We start from the raw sequence: 23,268 nt of genomic DNA, 5'->3' as shown, positions 1-23,268 counted from the left end.
AGTCCCTTTGCTCTCTTTTCATTGACATTGGCACCTCTTTTTCCTTCACTGTTACACAACAATGCCCCTTGCTAATGTCTGACTTTGTGGTCCAGAATTAACAAGTTGTTCCTTTTCCAGCACCTGTGAGTGCTCAGGTGGCATTGACCACTTCAGCCCATTCTCATGCTGTATTTGAGAATGTGGGAAAAGACAAACAGCTGTACTTTACAAAGAAAAAGGTGCAATATTCACCTTCCCACAGCTGAGTAAGATGCACAGTACAGTGCATTGCTTGCTTCTGTAACACAGTTTCAGGTAATCCATCAGCTTCAGGGTTACTATGGATGACTTTTTCTACCATGCTTTTACATTTTTCCTAGGAATTTTTGTCAAAAAACTTTGTCTTTTTAGTTGGGAGCTGTTACCACAAACATTCTGATTGAGCTCATTGAAGCAGTTAAAAGTTCTGTCTTAATTTTGGAAGAAGTTTTTGAAAATCTCTCTGTGCCAAAGGTGAACTCCTGGATGCCTCATGCCTTAAATATGAATGCATGCATGAGGAAAGGCCCCTTAACAATTTCATCAGGTAACATTCCACATGAGCAGAGACCACAAATGGGGTCAGAAAGGCAATCTCATAACTTGCAGGCTGCATCACAGAGCACATACAACATTCAAAAGGTTTTTTTTCTTTCCCTTCCCTGCTGCCTTAGGGAATTGTGTATTGGTATCAAGTTGTTTCTCAAAGATAAAAAGTTATTAAGTTGGAAAAAATTGTGAGTTGAGTGTTGTTACCCAGAGCAGCATAAGCAACTTTGAAATTTAGGTTTAAACTTAGGATAACACTCTTCAGAAATGTTGTGTGGACTTCTGAGACCAAGCAGGGGCTGCCTGTGCTAATGAGAGCTGGCAGCCCCAGGCTCCCCCAGTTAAAATGTTTGCTTCAGTCAAACTGAAGATTCCTCCTCCAAATTCCACTTGCCTTCTGTACTTGCCTCTCTCCTGAGAGAGCTTTTGGGAACCCTGTTGGAGGTTTCTGGTGTTTCAGGGTGAGTTCTCTGGCCTGTTTCCAGGGAGAGGGACAGGGTTCCTTACAAACATTCCCAACACCATATGTGAAATTCCTAGAGATCTGCAGCAGCCTTGAGTCTGTTCCTTGCTTTATAAGATGATGAGGCATGTTTTAAATTAATAGGTAACACACTGACATGCAGGTGTCAAAATTTAAGATAACCAGAGAATGTCTCTCTCTGGTTTTGGTCTATACAGTGAAGCACAGTGGTTTCCATTCTTTATAAAGATATTTAAGTGAGGGAGAGGCATTAGTTAGCTGGAATTATCAACTCTGGCAAAACTGGGATACATCCAGGTTAATGAATGTTTTCTATGCAGTGCAAGTAGGAATTCAGTACTTCTGTGGGTTTTAGGAACATCTTTGGTAGGAAGGCTTAAATCTGCATTGTACCCCTTAAGAGGAAGAAAACAATTCCTCCACACACAGATTCCCCAAGTAACAGAAGGAAATGTAAAATGTATTCTTGTTTTTCCTGGCCTTTCTGCTTGTAGCTGAGGAATGCAGAAGGGGTGAGAACTAAAGCCACTGATTTTTTTAAAGTGCAACAGAATCTTAGTTTGAAACTTGAGAAAGAGTTTTCAGCATTGGAGTGTCCCTTCAGGCCAATCAAAATTACTGGAAGGACTAAAATTTCAAGTCCTTACAGTTATATCCTGTTAAGGGCAGTGTTTTAAGTGACACTTCAGTCTCACTGGTTGTCATCCTGAGTGTCTCTGAATAGATTTCCCTGAAATAGCAGGATTCCAAGAGTGGTAGCCTCCTTGTTATGCAATAAAAAACAAGCTTGAAGGTAAGAAGAAAACATACTTAATTTGCATGCCATATGTATTCAAAAATAAACAGCTCATTTTACTTTATTTTTCTTTATTGTTTTATTTGCCTATTTCTTGAGTGTGTTCTGAAAAGTAATTCATAAGTTCAGAGATATCTGTTATGTTGAGAAACAAATGATGGCAAATTGTGGAATGGGTTAGTAGATAGATGGTGCTACATTAATATCTTTTTGATAATAAGGTTTGTACTTAACTGCCTGCTCCCAAAGAATTGCTGATCTTCAGTCTTTCAACAGAATACAAGCCGCTAGAAAAATGGATAAAAAAAAGGATGTGAGGACAAAGTGCCTCAACAATGCTTATGTTGACTTAAATGGAATTCAGTCAATAAAGAGGATCTGATTCAGAAAAACAAAGTTCAGTGAAGCAAAGCAGTGTTCTAAAGGCAGGTCTGAGGCACAGTGACTGAGTAGGGATAACAGTATGGATCAGGTAAATGAATTTAAAATGTGGAGCTTACAGGTAAAGTGTACACCATAGATGAACTGGAAAATTGAAATATTGCTGAGCTGATTTCCATGTTACTTAGCACAACAAGATTTTAAACAATGTCAGGTGTATTTTGACAGAGCTTGTGGTTCCTTGCAGCCCAACAGCTTCTGTGTTTTTGTATTCATGGAAGTGAAACAACTGTTTTTGTAGTAACATCTCAAGTTGGATTTCAATATAAGTTTTATCAGTACGGCTCCTTTATGTTTATTTGGACTAAGCTAAATGCAGACTTTGCTCTAAAAATGTGTTAATCTTCAGTGCCAGTAAAACACTTCAGTATTGTGAGTTCTGACAAAGAGAACATCTGATGAAATGAAAAACCATATTATTTACTTCTGCATGCCTTTTTCTAAATAAAATTATTTGCTTTTTCTTACGTGGAAGAAGTGGCTTTGTGATATGCACACGAGACAAGTTGTGTGCTGTTGTAGCAGTGGTGCTGTTTGTGTGACTGACAGTATATGTAACACATCCAATTTATAATGGAATCCAACAGGAACAGGTTGTACCATTCTCTCGGCCCGGGGACAAGAGTGTCACGAAATGGCCATCGAGGCCACATGAAGGCCAGCAGGTACAATCCCACTGCACACAGAGGTGTCAAACCTTCCCTCTGCTGTTGGTGATTTGGTTTGGTTTAATAATTAAGTGGGTGTTTTCTGATGTTCCCTTTCTAACTTATGTGTCAAAATAAAGGTAGAGACCTTTTTCTTCAGACTTTAAACTTTTCCCTTCAATGACTTACTCTTTATCAGCATAAGGACTGTTCATTCCAGTCTGCAAATCCAAATTCTGAACCATTGGATCTTTCTGTCAAGGCTAAATATGTTTTGCCAGGGTAGCTTTTGAACTGCCAGCCACTGTGGAGCAGTGCTGATAGTTCTCATGGGGAAACAAAGCTGCTCCTGGTGCTAATGGATGGCATTCCAGATGTTTTCTTTGCTGGCAGTTCTGTTTTGAATTTCTTTGCTCCTTTTCCCTGAAATCAGAGAGATGCCTAAAATGAGTAACACATTCAGATTGCCCCCAATTTAGTATATGTAATATTTGCAAGCTGACAGAGTAACATAACTGATTATTCTGATTTCTTATGGATACAGATTCTGTCTCCAGCTGTGTCACTGTAGTTGGGAAAGAAATTGCCATTAACTGTGAAATCTCTGTCATGTTAAGAAGCAAGCATTGTCTCACTGAATTAAAGCCATGTTCACATCTGTCAGTGTCCAAAATTGTCTTCATATCATCATCCTCAGTAGGTGCTGCAGTGAAAGTGTTTGTCACATTTCCAGTTTACTTTGGACATAGGATGGATGAAACAACAAATCCTGGCTTCCTTCACAATGATTTGTGGGTGCTGTTCAATCTCTTGACTTTTCTAGAAAGCTGCTGGGTTCAGCACTTTAGTTACATGCTCTGATTGACATTCACTGAAATGATTCCTGGTGTAACTTTTCTCTGATGGGAAATGTTTTTGAAGCCAGTCAGCTTTGTAATTTTAATCAAGCACAATTTTCTTTCCTCAGTGCTGTACCTGGCCTTTGTTTCAGCCCATTGCTCTCCAGTCCTTTGTAGGGCAGATGATCAGTAGAGCACCAGTTGCATTAAAACACCTTAAAGCTGTGGTTTGGGTTTCTACTCTTTATTCCTGCTCCCTCCCACTCTCCTTGCTTTCAGATATTTTAAGGATTGTGCATGTTTGAGCTGTGCTTTGTTTTTGATGTGCTAATGGTTCTGGTGTTTCTAACCAAAAAACAGTCAAATCTTTCCTGCCAGGGCTGAAGGAGAGATTTAACATGTACAGCAACTTTACCAATATACTTCAAATGTTTACTTTTAAACATTAATTTTTCTTGTCTTTCAGTGTTTTGAGTTTTAATTTTTTTAATTAAGGATTACCTGCTTGGCTAATTAATTTTTCTGATCACTTTTGCTTGCGAGTGTTAATTCCACAACAGCAATTCTTTGTAACAGCCAAAGTCTTTTTCCACTATGAAGTCAAATAAATAGAAAGTTGATGTTTTCAAATTAAAATAAAGGTATTTGCTTTAGTTTTTCATAATGGTTGGAAAATTACTTTAGGAAAAGTATTTTTTCACACAACTCTTCACATGCTCCTTTCAGCTCCCTAGAATCTGAAGATTTGGCTGTTCATTTGTATCCAGGAGCAGTTACTATTCAAGGTGTTCTCAGGAGGAAGACTTTGTTGAAAGAAGGCAAAAAACCTACAGTAAGATTTTTTTTAATAAATTAATTTTCTCACCTTCTTCCTTTGCCCAGTTATAAACACAGTAAAATGGCCATTGGGCAACCAGTTCAAGTGTCTGAGATCTTCTCTGCCTTGCTGATTAAGATTGAGGGTCATTGCCAGAGTTTCAATCCTTTTGTTTGGTGCATTTATTCACTTTGTAAGGCTATACATATAAACCAGAAGTAGAAGGGAAGAGGATGCTGCATAGAATTTTCTACAGTTACTGATGACTATAAAATGGAGAGAATCGTGTTTTGTCTTCCTTAACAGTAGGTAAATCCCAGCAATCTATCAATAGATGATAACCCTTAGCATTTACATTGCAAATACTTGATGATAAATTATAAGTCAGGATGATGGGGGATACCTTACAGCAGCACCTAAGATGGAAAAGGAAAGGGACAGATGAACTCTGCACAAGGTGTTCTGTGGGGATTGCAGGAAGTATAGAGCAAGATGCAGAACATTTTTGTCAGATCAGAGAGGAAAGGCACATGTTCCTTCTGCTTTCTGGAGTTTTCATGCATTGATAGGCCTGCATGAATAACAAACAGCAGCTTTGGAAACATGGCTGATGCTTGGCTGGACAGTCAGTGCTCTCATGTTCTTGCAGGATGGTGCCTCCTCTTTCACAGCTCAGTGTTATGAAGCATTTCACTTATCCATTGCACTTCTGGGTTTGTTTGTTTGTTTGTTTTCTCTGCAGGTAGCATCTTGGACAAAATACTGGGTAGCACTGTGTGGAACCCAACTCTTCTACTACGCTGCAAAATCCCTGAAGGCTACAGAGAGAAAACATGTATGTATGCAGGCACGTTCCAGTATCACCTGCCAAAACTGAAATGTGATTTCCTGGTGTAAACACTGAGAGTAGTTCATGCCTTGCCTGATTTCTAGTCAGCACTATCCTGTCTCCCAGTCAGTCAGTCACCTCATATGGATACACCCCAGGGAAATATCATTTACATTTGTATGCCACACCAAGAACATCTGCTTTGCATCTGCCATGTGTCTCTGACTTTGCTGGTCTTTTAGGAGGGGAACTGTGTCATTGGTCTGTCCATTTTCAAAGCTCTATCTTTGGATGATTTCAGTCTTGCAGCAGTTTGTCATGGTTTGAAATCCAAGCAAGCCCTGATGAGGAAAAATTGAGCAGTCACAAGATAGAACAATTAAACATGCACTGATTTCATCTGTGTAGTAAAATTAGACCATTTGATTTTTCTGTGTAATCCTGTAAGCCATTAACTGCAGTGGAGTACCAAACACTTCATCTGCTCAGCAGAGAGCTGCAATGTCAGATGATGCTGGAGTTCCTCTTATTTGCTGCAATTTGATCTGAAAGAAGCTAAAATGTTTTGCTTGTGTGGGGAAGGAGCAAGAGGATTTTCTGTATGGATGTTAAGATGTGCATTGTTCCTGTTTGATGTCCCTAGTTAATCGTAATGATTCTCTTAAGAAACTGGGTAAAATTTGAGATACTTGAGTTCATTCACTACTCTGTATCATTACTTGGTTGCCTTGGTAGGTGTTTCAGGTTAATTTATGCCAAGTGTCACTGTAGAACACTTGCTTTGCATAGAGCTTATGGAATTTTGCAGACTGAGTTCTGTTTTTGAAATCCTTGTAAAGGGGACTCTAGTACAAAATGCTGTTTTCTTATCCTAACATTTTTATGTGCAGAGGGAGGAGATTTGAAGTTCAACATTTCTGGTTTGCAGGCTCCTGGATATTTGAAGTTGCTGTGTGGAAAGTTTGTGTATAAAGTTCCCTTAATCTAAGAGATTATTTCCCACTTTTTATTGGAAGTTCATTAGGAAACAGTATTCTAATACTCCCTACTTTCAGAACTATTTATGTGGTTTCTTGGCCATCCACCCCTACTAGCTTTGCTTAGGTAAGATTGAAACTGATCCTACTTAATTTGAACCTTCAGGCTGAAGGTTCATCAGCCAATCCTTCTGTCTTCTGGGTGTCTTGAGAGAAGTGTGTGTGTTTGGATGCATTTGTTTCTGGCTTCAGTGAAAACTTTAGGGAAGGATTCCACCTCATTAAAAGAAAAGAGCAGACTTGTAAGCTCTTATGAGTAGAAATGCAAAGTATTAAAAAAAAGAAGGAACCAGAAGAGAACTTTTGTTGGCATTATGTCACTCGCAGCTAGTTGCCTATTTTTTCTGGAAACACTGAGAAATGGAAAAGAAATTTTTGTGGTAATGTCAGACTTTGTGTTCCTGTTACTGCTGTGATTCCTTTGGGCTTTGTGCCAAAATTGCATTTTGTTTTCTTTTAGGAATAGAATGTGTACTTGTAAGTCTCCCTGGTTCACTGTTCTTTACAAAATTATGGAGGACTTTACCAGACTTGTATCTATTTATTCAGAAGCTTTTTCACTCTTCTGTGTTAGCATTTTGAAACAATCTAAATAACATGCAGGTTTAGAGAAATTGAAAAAATTGGTTAGCAAGGAATTATATTGATTGGAAATTAAGTATATAAAATTTGCATTGTTTAACTGTTTCCTTCAGAATAACAATTTCAATAATTTCAATAGTCTTGCCCTTTCTTTAGCAAAAGTAAATGAAAGAAAAAGGTAAACAATCTGGTACCTGATACTTCTTGAGTCCCTGTTCCTGTAAAAGCCTTTACTTTGCCTGGAAATACAGTCGCATCCATTTTCAGTGCTCTTTCAGAGATTATTTTCTAAATCTCTTGAATTGACTTCTGATATTCTCTGAGTCTCTGATATGTTGTGGCACCTACAGCATCTAAACTGCTGGTGAACAGAGGCTTAAGAAGCCAAGATCTGTCTCACTTGCTTGTGTGCTTGTGTTTCTTTGTCCAAGAGGAAAAAAAGTGGCTTGTTGTTCCAGCAAACCACTGAGGAAGTTTGCAGGGAGAGGTGAGGGGGTGTTGGGGTCCAGGGTGCTTGCAGGATTCCCCATCAGGAGCCTTACCAGCCTTGTGGCTTGCAGATACTGAGAGGAGTTTGAACAAGGCAATTCCCAGGAAGAGGAAGAGGGGTGGTAGTCAAAAGCAATGAGTGCTGAAGAACATTAATTTCTTTTCAATAGTTGGCTCTATGAAGTTGGGCTGAACTGTCCAGCACAGCCTGTACACAGCTCATGTCCTCCTTTCAGCTTTTTAGGGCAGCAGACAGGCTCTGTTCTGTTTGTGGATGCTAAGCCTGTTGTGGAGCTCAGTCTCTGATTTGGTTTCCCAGGTGCAGTTGAGGTTTATCTATTGTAATAACTATTTACTACAGTTTGGGTTGTCTTTTATTTAAACAAATAATTTGCAGTGAGTAGTCACAGAAAGCTTCTGCTTCAGAGGTTGTTATATCACAGAGCAGGACCTTTATGTTGAAACTAGAGTGGGAAACCTGGTAATTGCTGTTGAGACAGAGGGATTGGGTGATGGATTCCAGTTCATTAAACAGGCTCATAATAGGTGGTCAGTAACTTGTTCAGCTGCTCTGCCTGTGTTGTACTTTGAGCCTGGCTATTGATGGCTTAGGTTTCCATCCATTTCACTGCAGAGTTATTGTCAGAGCCTCAGCTTTGGTTCTGAAGTCTGTGGAGGTGGCTTGTCAAGGGTCATGCTTCAGTTCACGTTTGGTTGCATTTTCAGGAAAAGTTAATCAGGAGAGAATGAACTGCAGATGGTCAATCATCCCTAGATAGCAAGAGCATGAGTAAATGCTCCAGATACTGTCCAGTGATATTCCCAAGAGGTTCACTCTGCAAAATGAAGAGATCCAAAGCTAGATTTAGGCTTTGGGGTTTTTTACTTCCCAGATAAAAAGGATGATGCCATCTATTTTGAAGCAGGTTTCTTTTTCAGAGATTGATACATTGGAGATTTACCTCAGCAAAATATTCCAGGCATCTTCTGGAGCCATTTAAACATCTGTCTTTTCTGCTTCCTTTCTCAAGCCCTCTGTGACATGGAAAGGAACCCTGGCAACAAAAGGCTCAGTCTGCTATATAAAGTTTCCTGGCTGCAGCTCTCAGGGTAAACGTGTCTTGATTACAGGCATGCTTTTGACCATTCTGCTGCTGCAATTGCTCCAGGCAGCTTGGAATGCATCGACACTCAAAGCTCTTCCAGGCTTATAATAGCCAGCCTCTTTGGAAAATTACCTCATAAAAATCCCAGAGTAGTTTCAGCAAAAGGGGCAAGAAATCCCCTCCCTTTTAGACACAGACAAGCCAGCTCTTCTCCTGCCTGTGGTCAAAGGCCAAGGAGTGCATCCAGCATTGTGTGCTGCACCTCCTAGAGTAACAGCATAAAATCAGCATTGAGTTTAAATAGTGAACAGGTTTCAGTTATTACTACAGTAGTGGAGAATTGTCTATAAATAAGCATGTGAACTTGAGAGCCCAGAAATGTAGTGCAGCACAGTCTGAGAGGAATGTGTGGACAATGGTTTTATCTTGTATGCTGAAATGGAACTCACAGAGAAGCCTCTGTGAAAACCTGCAGCACTTGTGCACATTTAGAAAAGGGCAACAGTAAGAATAGCCACTTGAACTTAGACTTCAAATGAGCACTTTGAAAAATGTGACTACACCTGTAAAATAACTGTTTATAGTGATTGGACTGAGAGCCTTGCCAATTTCTGTGACAACATAACATGCATGAGAGATTTTTCTGTGTTTGTAGGTGCTTGAAAAGCAACAGAGACCTTTTATGCTTCATGCTTGAGTACAAACCCTGGTTAGTTCTAAGCCTTCTATTGCATGCTATAATCAAAATTAGATCAATTTATTTGTAGGGTAGAAAACCTGGTACTTGTGGTCAGGCACTTTCACTGAAATACCCTGATGAAGAATGCCATCATTCTGGGAAGGATGTTCAGCCACCAAGAAAATTATTTGATTATTATAAATCTGTAGAATCTCAACAGGAGATGTGGAGGAGGAGATTTGTAGGTGCTAAAATGTTGGAGTGAAAAGTCTGTTCACATATTAATTCAGAGTTTTTGATTCAAAGATTTACTTGTAAAAGCCTTTGAGCTCAGAACAACAACAACAACTACAACAACAGCAAAAATCAATTATGTGAAGCCTAGTGCCAGAGCTGTGCAGTTTTCCATGTGTATAATAAGAGTCATTCCAGTGGCCTGTATTACAAAAAGCAAATAGGAACCAGGAACATTAAATTACAATGAAGCTTTCATTCCCTTCATGTTAACAAAGCAGGCTTGCTGTTAGCAAGGCTCTGTGCATCAGCAGAGAATGAGCTGCCCTGGGGACTGTGTAAACATGGAATACAAATCCAGCTGAGCACAGGGATGGAAGGCTGACATGTGTTTCTAGAGATGATGGATTGATGCTGGCAGGAAACACTTTCCTTGTGTGGAGCTTTTCATTTTATAGAGAAGCACCATGATTAACTGATGGTTTGGAGTGAAAAGTAAAGGGAAGGAGCTCTGGCAGTTTGGATTGCATGGCAGTGTCACATACTGGATACCTGCTGGGATATACAACTAAGGTAGGAAAGTCCAAAGTGCTGTGTCTATGAAACTCTAGAAATAAGTGTTGTTCAAAAGGTACATTTTGATCTATAATCCATTAAAACTGCTTTGTGACTCAAATTTCCACCTCTGTGAAAAAGACCTATTAATGCTTTAGGACTACTTGAAAGTTTGCATTTTGCAGTGTTAAATTGTGTCATCATACTTTTTGAGGCAGTGTTGTCAGTGAGTCCATAACAAATCTTTTATATACACTTCATTTTTTGAAAGAATGATGAGTTGTATACTTAACTTGATTCTCTTTCCTTGTCTTTATTACTTCTTTCAGATAAAATGCCATAATTTTTACTTCAGGCTGACATTACTTACTGCCTCCTCAAAGAAATTTCAGTTTCTGTTTGAAAGAGTTACAGCCCTCACTGTAATGAAATCTTAGCTGATAGAGCTTTATAATTTACCTGCTCCTCTTCTGAAGCTTTACCACATCTGTCCACCTCTCTGAGATACTTAACTTTAGTGTGTGTATACAAAGAGCCTGGACTCTTAAACTATTTTCAACTTAGTTTAAATAATTTTTCTTTTAACTTCTGTTCTAACATTTGTTCATTCCAAGTTCTAATGGATTTTAAACTATGGTTTAAAATGCAGCCAGTTCTGCAGGTCCCAGACAGATAATCTTACCTAGACAATGGCTTCACAGGGATAGGTGGGGTATCAGGGAGAAATTCCTCCCTGTGAGGATGGTAAAGCCCTGGCACAGGATACCCAGAGCAGCTGTGGCTGCCCCATCCCTGGAAGTGTTCAAGGCCAGGTTGGACAGGGCTTGGAGCACCCTGGTCTAGAGGGAGGTGTCCCTGCCTGTAGCAGAGGGATTGAATGAGATGATCCTTAATGTCCCTTCCAACCCAGAACATTCTGTGATGATTCTGTGACCTTCCAGGCCTTCAGTTAATCTGTGGCACAGATTAGAATAACTGACATTAGACTTGCAGTGGGATTTTATTTATAAAGCAACTGTATTCCCCTGCAGAGAACATTCTTATAAACTCTTACTTTGCTCATGTTACCTTCAAACTTATTACCAGTAACTCTTTCCTTGGCAGAACCAGAGTTCCAGGATTGTAATACTAAAGCAATAGTTCTAAAAGAAACAAAAGTAACTTGGTGCCTAATGTTGTGCATCTGTCTTGTGGCATTATGTAGTGGGTTGACACGACACATTAGCATGAAAAATAAAAGTATTTTAGAGCTATAGATTAATTTTAATGACTTCAAGCCACAACAATCTGAAGGATATTTTATTGTTTCTAATAATACAATTAAAGAGACATCAAAATTGATGTGTTAATAAAGAGGTTGGAATGGGGATTCACAGGATAGGAGGAGGATGCATCTGATGAGGATGAGCAAACACCAGAATTGGACTTTCTGGGCAGAGAAGTTGGGTAAAGCACTGCAGAGGGTGAGAGTGCAGGGATTAATGGAGGAGTCTCTGTTGGACCCAAGAACTTGGGAAGAGGAGACCTGGCAGCCAAAGACATGAGAGAAACTGAATTAATCCAGAGCTGGGGCATGGATGGGACTGCCTGAGCAAGCAAGGAGAAGTGAATTGGGTGGGTCTATGAATAGGTAAAAAGTAGGTCAGGGAGAAAGGAAGCTTATGTTCTAGAGATAAGTGGGATTGAACGGGTGAGTAGAGCTTGGTACTGAGAGAAGCATGAGAAGAAGAAAATTACACTGTGACCAGGTGAATGAAAAACAGTGGGGGCAAGGAGCTGTCAGGAAGGGGACTGGTGTAGCAAAGACAAGTGTTGTGCTTAGTTACCTGTCAATCCATAAATAACACCTGGAACAGGAGAACACCATCATTTTGAACATCTTGTTGATAAATGAGCATGACTGCCCATTTCTGGGCCCTTGTTTATTGAATTTACATCCTCACTTCATCCATTTATTTCATCAGGTAATCATATTTAAATACACAGTTGTGTTATCTTGTCCCCAGGACTCATGTTATGTGTAATTACAGAGTGCTATAATAATTACTGCATGCTAACTGTGAATAGTTATAGCACAGGCAATTCAATTCTTGTTTGTGAACAGTGGAGGGAATAGTTTGGCCTTTATTAATATGCTTTAGAATGATACTGTACATTGAAATGTGAACTAATGTGGTGAGGAATGCTGCTGTAATCATGCAGTGCAGATTAGATGTCTAACAAGCTTTTGCAGAATGTGATCTTCCTTTTAATTTGTTTTGAATATATTGTCTTAAATTCTGTTTGCACTAATTTCATACAACATTTGTTAATTCTCTTAATCTTGTGAAGTGCTCTGCTTCATTTGAAGTTACCCAGTCTTTAACAGTGAGAGGAAGTGCCCTGCTGGGTGCTTGTTCTGGGCAGATCTGGCCTCTTGTTTTAATTCCATTTTCATCCCTGTTTGTGTTTCCAGTTCAAATCCACACCAAGCAAGAGTGTCTCAGTGGTGGGCTGGATGGTGATGATGGCAGATGACCCTGAGCATCCAGATCTCTTCTTATTGACTGATTCTGAGAAGGGTAAGTAGTGCACAGAATCAACATTTTCTTTGCTGAGGTCATTTGTCAGCACCTAAACCAGCAGGTGAAAGGTGACATCCTTCCAGTTTCAGCTGCTGTCCAACATGTCATCTTCTCCTTTAGAATGCATGGGAGCAACAGCCCATGAGTTGTGAGAACTCTCCAAACTCCTAACAACCTCAGATGTGATTTTAATTGGAAGTATTCATCTGTATTCTTTTAAAGTATATTTAGAACACTTCAAAGCATTTTCTCATGTGAAATCTAAGTAACAATTAAAAAAAAAGATTCAGCTAACACTAGCTGCTTGAGCAGCTCTCTCCAAGTGAAAACTAAAACCCAAACCATCTGTTCAAATGTGGTGCTATTAGCAGGAAAAAGCCCTCAGAGATCTTGACTGTTATGTGGAGGAGCCTGTGGATGTCCATTACTCCAACACAGTGGCTGCTTTCAGCTGAAGCTCTGAAGAAAATGTTACTTTTCCACAGCACTTCAAATTGTGCAGAAAGAACATTATTAGAAGTTCTGATAAAGGAGCTTAAAATTATTTATTGCTTTGTCTGCCTCAGGTCTTAGTACATTTTATTTCCAAACATCTCTCCTAGCACTGCTGATATGAAATATAAATTGTGAGTGCTTGTCAGCTTAAACTCTGCAACAGCAATCTGAAATGTTTTTGTAACACTTGACCTTCCTGAACCCAAACAAGCACTGTGTAACTCCAGCCACTGAAAATACTGGTCTGAAATGTATCAATACATTTAGGAGTGATTTTCAGATATTTTCAAATGTAGCTTTCCAGGGTGCATTTCAGTGATGCCTTGCACTTGGTTAAAAAAAAATCCTGATATTATAAACCAGTTACAGTAATGGCAGTGAACAAAACCACTTCTGTTTTAAGGGATATTTTGTTCTTTCCTAGTTGAGACAGGCATTAGTTGAAATCTAGAATGTTGGAAAGGAAGAGAGGAAAGCTGAAACTTTTCTTCAATTGGTCAAGCAATTGCACCTATTCCAGACAAAGTGTAAAGTTATATGGACCATCTATTAGTAAATCTTCTCATAATACTTCAATTTAGAGGTTGAATATGGGTATTCAAGAGGATTTAAGTGTTTAAAAAGGAGCACTGTTAATGTTTCTTCATCAATTTTTTCTCTTTCTTAGGAAATTCATATAAATTTCAAGCTGGAAACAGAATGAATGCAATGCTCTGGTTCAAACACCTGAGTGCTGCCTGCCAAAGCAACAGACAACAGGTGAGAGCAAGGCAGGGAAATGAAATGAAATGAGCTTTTAGGAGCTCAGAGCTGATGGATTTTTGAGGTGACCAAGCTGTCACTGAGGGCTCTGTGTGCTCCCTGAGCAGCCTCTCCACCCCTTTCATGTGCTGATGGATTTCCCTTGGCTTTTCTGTTTGGCCCTTTGCAAACAAGTCCTCAGAGCTTCTGGAGTAATGAGGAAAGATTTGGGGCTACCTTGAGACTCATTTAAAGAAATTGAGGAAATGCAAGGAATGCTCTAAAATACCTGAGTGAAGTATTTTTGTCTTGCCCATTTGAAAAAGGCTATTGCACAATTATATAAAAAGCTGTGAACTGCAGCATTCAATATCAATTCCAGATAACTCTCTTGAAGTGCCTATTTTCAGGTCATGGGCATACATATTTTCTGCTGTGTATGTATTTTGTATTCCTAAAATGTACAGAAAGTAGTTCAGCCCTTGGTACATTTTCCAGTCGTGGAAAGCAAAAGTAGCATTTTCTATGAATCAAAAAGGAAGATAAGACTCCAACCCCTATTAAATGCAGTTGTTGTATAAATTCTTACTGACCTTTTTCATCAGCAAAATCCTTTTTAAGTTCCTTTGTCTCCCTGAACTCTTCCTTCTCTTTGCACATTTGTTTATGGAGTTCCCAGAGCAGAAATCCTACTGAGTTTCAAGGGGAAACAAAAAGGCTTTTCCTGCTCCTTCTGTGCTTTCTTGTTCAATTCTGCCTCTGAGAGAGATCTTAAGAAGTAAGGTGGGTTGCAGAAGCTCCTATGAAGGTATTTGAGACAGTGCAAAGGAGAGAAATTGTGTTCCTGGCTGGAGAAAGTGGGAATGGTAGCAAATAGTGGCAAAGAGTTTATAAGTAAGTGGTGAAAAACTGTCCTCTAAAGACAGCTCTGGTTCAGTAAGGGTTGGCAATACTGTTCATTACTGTTAACAGTGTGACTGCCTTAGAAAAAATGGATGTTCAAATGTGTTTTCAATGGAATATAAACACCTTGGCTGTTTAATAGTAATAGCTGAGTAATAGTAAGAACTATTTTAATAAACACTATTTGTGATTTTCATGGTGCACCTTTAGCCTCGTTGAGCATTCTTGCATCTACAGGTAAATGGCAAATGCAGAGCAAGGAATGCTTGATTCATATCTGACCAAACTGGCTATTTATTGACAGTTGTCAGGAATGTGGTGGCTCTTTAATAACCTGACTAAATGAGAGATGTTGGTGTCAGACACATTCCTGATGAAGGGAAAATGGGGATATAAACTAATATATTGCAAACATTGGCTTTAATTTCTTTGTGAGTGATAGCTGCAACAGGCATTCAGGTTTGCTATAGGAAAACCCAAAAAATTGTTTATGCCTCTTTTTTTTTAAATTAGTTTTAAAAAGACCAAGGGGCCTACATCAATCACTGATCTGTGTGCCAAGATTTTTCTAGCTGAGGCTCAAGTGAGAGGGTTCTCCTTGTCTAGCAGAGCTGAGATCTATCATGGTAAGGTTGTTTTGATGACAAATCTTAAATGTCATCAAAATTAAGAAGTTCTACAACCATATAAGAAAATTGTAACCCTCACAGGAGTTTAATGTTTTTATTATACCTGGGGTTTCTGCAGCTCTAAGTATATTTTTCCTGCTGGATGGCAGTTGCATTCCTTCTCCCTTTTTTTGAAGACAGAATGATGTACATTTCAGCAAGGGGTCTAGTCTGTGAAACAGTTGAATGTAAGTAGCTACTACCTGACGTAAATTCTTCTATGATTTATATTTTTGTTTTCAGGTTCCTGCCAACTTGATGACCTTTGAATAACAGGCAAATTCAAAACAATAAAAGAGGACAATTTGAACCATCTCATAATTGAGAACAAGGTCCTAATGAAAAATGTGCCAGCTGTATTCTGTGCCAGAACAGAACCTGTCAACTCAATCTCTGAACTCTGGAGCCCTGAACAAAACCACTAAAGGTTGGGGAGTGGAGTCCCCCAAATTAAAAATGGAGTTGCAACATGAATTGCCATGGACCATGCTTCATTATGTTCTGAGAACTGACCTGTGGAAACCACTGCCTTAAAGAGTGAAAGGAAAAACAACATGAAACACCAAATAGTGTGTGTGAAACTTCTGGCGGTGCTGTGCTTGAGTTAAATAGATTGTAGCTAGTTTTGAGTTTCTTTTAACTTTATACTAATTTTGAAAATAACTCACATTTTTAGGCATTCTTAAGAAAACAGGTAAACTGGTATTTAAGAGTTGTATCAAAAGCTGTGTATGAACCAGGTAAAAGGTACTACATGTTCTGGTGATGTTGTTTAGGCCATCCCAGGAGTCCTGGAGGGGAGCTTGTCCCAGGCACACAGCCTGGAGCAGTGTTATTTCTCTCAGACCTGTAAGAAGTGCAACACAACTGCAAGTCCAGAGCAGCACTGAGCTTGCAAACCTTGGTCCTGTATGGGAGCCAGACTCCAACAGGGGCACAGAGCTGAGCCAAAAATCAGTTTGGTACGTTTAGCCCTAATTCCTGGTGAAAAACACATGTTTGGGGCAGTCGGGGGGGGGTGTGTGTATGAGACAAAACTGAAAGCACTGTTGGGTCAGAACTGAGTGTTTTCATCCCATGTGTTTCTATGCCTGTGACTCCTTCACAGAAAAGCTGAATGACAAAACACCAACACCTGGGTACAGCTCACTGAGATGTTTGACTTTGGGTATCTGCTAATTATCAGTTAGGGACCACTGTTAGTGTGTGGTGTTTCATAATATCACTTCAGATGGACATTTTAAAAAGATAGAGGCACAATTTCAAGCTTTCATGTTCTCATTTGGCAATAATTGATTTTAGTATCTGTCTCGGTCAAAGTAGTTGACGTTGTGTGGTGTTGATAACATGGCCTAAAGCAGACCTTACATGCAGAAGCTCTTTTGATCTTCAGGCAATTAACTAATTTATTAGAAGGTAGGATAACCTAAGGAGAGAAAAGGTGTGGGGCCATCAAAATTCCATCCTTGACAGGAATCATTCTTGGTCACTGAAATTACTCACAGAGAAAAACATAATGGTTGTAAAAAGGGAGCTGTGCTTTATGTGTGTGTTTGATGCTTAAGACTTTGATTCTTGCTTTATTGGGGTTTCCTTGACGTCACCTAGTTTCCTGGATGATTGGTCTTTCTTTAGTCTTCAAAAATATGATCTTTGTAAAGCAAGGAAACATTGTCCAAAATATGACTCTGATATTGGAGCTTTGAAGTCTGTGAAAAAGTAGTAACTGTTCCATTGACATTGTGGTTTAGTGACCGTAAATATGCTTGCAGATTCCACGATGAATTCTCCTTTTTAAACAGAAACAAGCTACCTACCAGTCTGTTTCAGAGTTCTCTGACTGTCTAATAAAGGTTTCTACTAGTAGTTGTTATTTTGAAAATGTATAGTTTGTTTATTGCATCTGAGTAGAAGCCTATAAATTCACATTTGAGGGGTTTTTTTTTTTCCAGAGTCAAATTAATCGTGTAATGGAAATGATTAATTTTTGATTTCTGGCAGGCAAAAAGAAGGGTAATCCAGTCTCACAGTAAACAAAACAAAACACAAAAACCCCAACCACTTGGTAATGTGAAGGGTAATAGGGTGGTTTACGTTTCCAAGAATTGTTCTGAATTGGCTCTTGATAGAAAGAAAAACAGTAAGAAGGATGCTTCTGTTGGAATTACACCACAAGGACTATGAGAATTTGGCTCCCCTTGCAGTTCTTTTGTCGCTGTTTTTTATATTGGTAATGAAGTCTGTTCTGAATTCATGAATTTTGGGAAGGAGTTTCTTGTGCTGAATCCCTCTGCAATTCACACATCTCCCAGGTTTACCCACTTTGGGTGTATAGTAAAGACAACATCCTGACAGCCAGCAGTGTTACTTTAGTAGGCTTTGCACAGCTTGAGTTTGGTTTTTTTCCGTTTTCAAACTTACCTAATGTGTGTTTCTCCTCAATGACTATGTGTTTGTTTGGGTTTTATTAACAATTTGTGCCCTTTTTTAAGCATTGTGGATAATAGCCTGTGGATTTTGAATTTTTAAATAAGCTATTCTAGGTTCATTGCAGCATAACTGTGTCTGTTCTTTTGTTAGTGAAAGGAAAGATGCAACTGGGAGCCACAGCCTGACAGCCCTCAGCTTTGCTAAGGACAGAGCCAGGTCAGGACATGTCATTTATCACTGGATTTTTGCATTTTTCCAGCTGTTTTCAGTTAGGTTTTTATGGTAGGAGGATGGTGGGGAAAAGAATTCACAAATCATCATTTAATGAATTGCTGTTACCAGCTTTCATTGTCCTTGGGCCTCCTACTCTTCCTTGTTTTCTGCCCTCAGATCTGCTGAGTTTTTGTGGGAGAGATTGAATATTATGGGAGGAGTTTCTTTAAATGTGTAGCCAGAATAACTGGAGTGAGTAATGACAACACAGGAAGTATTTTTGGCACTTGTCACAGTGAGTAGTTCAGTACTTCCCTTTGTTTATGGCCACGTAGTCCTGCACAAACACTGACATTTCTAGAGCTTGAGCTAAATGGTGCTCAGAAAGAGGTGCTGGGTTTGCTCCCTCAGGGAAAGCTGCCTCAGCTAAGCTGTGGAAAGACTCAGACAAGTTAAATGACACACTGTAAAGAATGTACTAATGCTCTTTCTTTAAAAAAAAAGGCATTTAAAACGTTAAATAACTGAAAGTATTGCTGAGAAAACAAGGAGAGCAGCGAGCTCATGGTGTTCAGGTAAGGCTGTCATCCAGACTGCTTCAGACAGTTGGCAGTTTCTCTTTGATTTTCTTTTTTAATGTCTTGCTCTAATTGTTTATCTTGTTAATAAGTGCTGAATCACTTCAGCTAATATTTGTCACTTTATCCCCTAATGTTTTGATTATGAAGCTAAGGATGCCCCTTGCAATTCCTTGTTTTGGCTGTATTTGAGCAAAAATTATTTAGAGTAGCTCTTCTAGCAAGACTTCAGATGTGAATATTAATTATCTGCTGACTGAGAACCAGCCTTTTAGCTAAAATAAAAGTTTTGGGAAAGATTAAGCAACAGGGAATGTCTGGTTTATGAAATGGGTGCATTGCATTAAAAATACGTAACACTGCACTGCTTAGCGTTAACTTTTATCTAATTAATCTCTGCTATTTTTGGCTTGGATTTTCAAACCTGATTTCTATTCCAATGCCCTTTAAAGCAAATAGTTTTTATTACTTTTATTTTTAAAACATTCTGGTAGTTTGAATAAACATAGCTCAGCTCAGACACTTTTTCATTTTTAGATGTCTGTTTTATGCCAGAGGAGTATTACTCAAGCTACTATGATTCAATAAGTATTTAGGTGCACATTATAGGCATTAAAACTACAAATACTAAATGAGTCACCTAAATACTTAATGAATGAGCTTTAGCACCCTGCTTTAAAATCATGTTTAGAGAAATATGCACATTGGAAAACATACTGGAAACAAAAGGAAGCATAAAAAAACACAGCAGGGTTTAATTAGTTATCTACTCCTCACTAGGAATAAATTAATCAAATTTAATGCTTCTTGCAACATCAGCCCCCGTATTTGCATTCTATATTTTCAACACTAGTGCTCCTCTATTGGTATCAGACTTAACACATGGTGACAGCAAATCTCTCTCTCCCAGCAGAAGCAGTTGCAGGTTTTTGTGCTGCTGAGGCACATGAGAAGCAGAGGTCTCTTTTGACAAAAGGCAAGTTGATATTACGGTTTTAATTAACTGTAACAAATATTGTCCAAATGAAGGTAAAAAACATGGGATGCTTTTTTTCTGGCTCTGTCAGTGGCCTTTTTCTTCATTACTTGTCCTTTTTAATTGTTTGGTATTCTAACTCATCAACACTAGTAGTTCCAACCTTATTCATGGCCAGCTCTTAGTGCTGCCTGCTGCAGCATCAAAACCCCAAGACTGGTTCTAAATCACATCAGTGAATTGTCTGTTCATCCTACAAGGAGAGAGCTGTGAAAGTTTTATTATTATTCTTTAATATTAGCCTTTTCCTTTAATTTTTCTCTAAAAGCAGCTTGTTCATAAGGTGGTTTGGCTTGGGAAAGTTGCCATCAAAAGGATTTGTACGAGTGGACATGGAATTCTTTGCTAGGGGTTATCCCTTCTTTTACAAACCATCATTCTGATTTGTAGTGCATGAGGAGGGTGAGTGCTTGGATTGGAGCAGGACTTCTGTCAGTGCCTTATTATGAACTTGAAGACCAATTCCTTTATTTCAGTGGTGAGTCCCACCATCGCAGACTTGCAGGCTGTGTCCTCAGTGCTCCAAGAGGTGACATTCCTGACAGCCATTGCTTTTCTGCAGCAGTCACTTGTTTTGGTCAGTGTAAAATAGCTGTGCTTGAGTTGCTTTAGTATTATTTCTGTATTTGAATAGCCTCTTTTTAGGAAAAAATGCAGAGGTTTTTGGTAGCTTGGGCTTGTTCGGCTTTTATCAGAAGTAGCTCAGACCTCTTAAAAATTAGCTTATTTTTATTTTGGTATGTCTCTTGAGTAGATTTAGTGAGGGGGGGAAATGGAGAGCATAGTCCAAGCCATGGTCTAGACCACATGAGCTCAGGAGCTCACATTATTAGAAAGGAGCTTGCTTTTGTCTGTCCCACTTTGAGGTAAACACTGAGGAGCATTCTTAGGAGACAATTTATCTTGCAAGCTTTTTGTTCTAAATAAGCACCACAGGAAAAAACTGCTTGGGGAAAGAGGAGGCTTAGCTAAATCTTCATCTTAATATCCCAAAAGCTCAGTTTTGTATGTTGTATTTCTAGTGCCAACACTGTGTAGGGAGCACTGTCCTTCACTGAAACAACTGCTAGAGACTGTTTTAGCAGCAAAGACTTCAGAAGCTTTGGAAGGGGAAATGAAAGAAAGAATGTGTTGTTCTTAAGCAAGTAAATATTTGTTTTCCTGGAATATATCCTTACAAAAACACAGCAGTTTTACTATAGTCTTTTTGTAAATTCAGATGTTGGAAGGCTAGTTTGAAAATTAATCTTACTCTTTCTAAGAATACTCAAAGAGAGCAGAAAAGTCAGAAGAGAAAATACAAATTACTTGGTGTAGCTCTGGCTGTTGCAGAGCTGAGCTGACAAGTTTTCTCCAAGTTACTGAGTTGCTAAGGAAAAGAAGGTGTATAAAATGTAATGAAATGCAAATTCCTGCAGATCATGGCACAGTTCTGGCTGGTAGCCTGGTCTTGCTCTTGAGTGACTAAAACCACCATAAATACTCTGTTTCCTTTGTGTGTTTGATTATTATTATTTCTCTTTATTTGGGTGGGTTCTGGCCTTCATGTGTGTTTGCTGAAGTAATTTCTTACCATTCCAAAGCTGTTCACAGCTGAAACTGCAAAGCAGACAAGCAGTATAAATCAATTCAATGTTGAAATAAAGGGTTCTGGGGTGCCTGGTTTACTGGCACTTCTGGCTCCTTGTGTGCAGGAGTGTATCCATTCAAAAACGACTGTACTGGAGTGGGAGAAGCACCAGGAAACACAGAAGTGTTTTATAATAATCCTGTAAGGACCAGCCATCACTGGAAGGGGGGTCAAGGTGTCATGCAGTAAACACAAGCCATTTTTAATGTTCCCTGCTGGTGTGAGGCATTCCAGGGATGGAGGGATTGCACTATGATCTCTCTGAGTGATGTGCAGTTTGGCTGTCCTCAAACCTCTTCCTTCACCTTTTTTAATACTTTGTTCTCTGTCTGTGTGTGTGTGTGTGAAAATTGTGTGTTTGCATAAGCTAGTTTAATTGAATTTAAGAACAGGTTTCAAAAATCTTTCCTACTGAAATAAATGATTTAAAAGATGGCCTGTGTCTGAAGTTTTAATTTCTCATTTTAAACACTGCATCGAAACTCCTGCCTGGTGGAATTTGACTGTCTTTTGGAATGGTGCTGAGATCAGCTGGAATTTAGTGGCATTTTTCAATGACCCTTTGAAATGAAGCATGTAAAGATACCATTGTCCACTGGTGCAAAGGAAATCTAAAGACTAGCAGGGAAGTACAGTTCATTGAAGAGATGTATGTCTGGTCTCAGAGTTCTTTCTGTTAAATGATGTGGTTTTTCTCTCCTTGGTAGTTTATCAGATTTTTTTTTGTCTGTTGTTTCTATACTTAAAGTTGTGGTAAATTTAAACTCACTGAAAGCAGTCATCAGGCAGATTGGCTCTTAAGGAGCAACTACATGGAAGATAAATTGAAAATGAAGAATGAATGAATAGCATGCAAAGCCTTGTATTTCCTTAGCTCTTTGTTTGGTGTTGCTTCCCTACTCTCTGTGCCTTTGTAATGCTGTGAGGCCTTACTGATCATACAGCCCTGGGGGAAATGCTGTGAAATGCTTGTCAGAATGTGAGCCTTGGGCTCCTTCACCTTTTCTCCTTAATGGAACCATTCATTTCAAATGTATTTACAAAGAGAGAAGGAATAAAGTAGATTTTTGTAACCCCCTCCTTTTTCTTATTTCCAGATTACTGAGTTTGAGAAATGCTTTCTTCGTCAATAGTGTGAAAAGAAATAAAAAAATTAATGAGCTGGTGACCTCCTCTCCCTCCTCTCCCTCCTCTCCCTCCTCTCCCTCCTCTCCCTCCTCTCCCTCCTCTCCCTCCTCTCCCTCCTCTCCCTCCTCTCCCTCCTCTCCCTCCTCTCCCTCCTCTCCCTCCTCTCCCTCCTCTCCCTCCTCTCCCTCCTCTCCCTCCTCTCCCTCCTCTCCCTCCTCTCCCTCCTCTCCCTCCTCTCCCTCCTCTCCCTCCTCTCCCTCCTCTCCCTCCTCTCCCTCCTCTCCCTCCTCTCCCTCCTCTCCCTCCTCTCCCTCCTCTCCCTCCTCTCCCTCCTCTCCCTCCTCTCCCTCCTCTCCCTCCTCTCCCTCCTCTCCCTCCTCTCCCTCCTCTCCCTCCTCTCCCTCCTCTCCCTCCTCTCCCTCCTCTCCCTCCTCTCCCTCCTCTCCCTCCTCTCCCTCCTCTCCCTCCTCTCCCTCCTCTCCCTCCTCTCCCCCTTTTGAAAGATGCTCATTTCATAGCAAACATTTTCAAGCAAGCTGCTTTATTAACTTAAAAGCTGACTCCATGCTCTGCAAGGTAGGAGGCACAGAGCAAAGAGGTTCTTGGTTTGGTTCCTTCTTGGAAAAGACTTTCTCTCCCCTGTTGGAACTGCATCTCTGTCCACAGCAAAGATTCCAAGTCAGGCTCTGTTTTCATCCTTGACTTTGTCAGTCAGGTTCTCCCTTGCCTTTAGATACTGAAAGGCTGTAGCAGCCCTACAGAGCCTGATAGAAGTGG

General features: G+C 39.6%; 1 protein-coding gene across 2 annotated transcripts in view; it reads left to right on the top strand.

Moving 5' to 3' along the window:
- Positions 1-21,798, top strand: part of RALGPS2 (Ral GEF with PH domain and SH3 binding motif 2) — a 116,212-nt gene extending 94,414 nt beyond the window's left edge. Inside the window, exons 15-20 of one of the 2 annotated variants that reach the window (XM_036387385.2) lie at positions 2,879-2,956; positions 4,504-4,609; positions 5,337-5,429; positions 12,561-12,666; positions 13,832-13,923; positions 15,720-21,798. In XM_036387385.2, the coding sequence (XP_036243278.1) occupies positions 2,879-2,956; positions 4,504-4,609; positions 5,337-5,429; positions 12,561-12,666; positions 13,832-13,923; positions 15,720-15,749 (505 nt within the window). In that variant the 3' untranslated portion in view covers positions 15,750-21,798. The remainder of the gene's footprint in view (positions 1-2,878; positions 2,957-4,503; positions 4,610-5,336; positions 5,430-12,560; positions 12,667-13,831; positions 13,924-15,719) is intronic. The other variant, XM_036387387.2, reaches the window with a different exon arrangement.
- The last annotated feature ends 1,470 nt before the right edge of the window (positions 21,799-23,268 follow it).

The sequence above is a fragment of the Molothrus ater genome, chromosome 9 (genome assembly GCF_012460135.2).
Source record: "Molothrus ater isolate BHLD 08-10-18 breed brown headed cowbird chromosome 9, BPBGC_Mater_1.1, whole genome shotgun sequence".
NCBI classification, from domain to species: domain Eukaryota; kingdom Metazoa; phylum Chordata; class Aves; order Passeriformes; family Icteridae; genus Molothrus; species Molothrus ater.
This window is presented reverse-complemented; position numbering and strand designations above follow the sequence as displayed.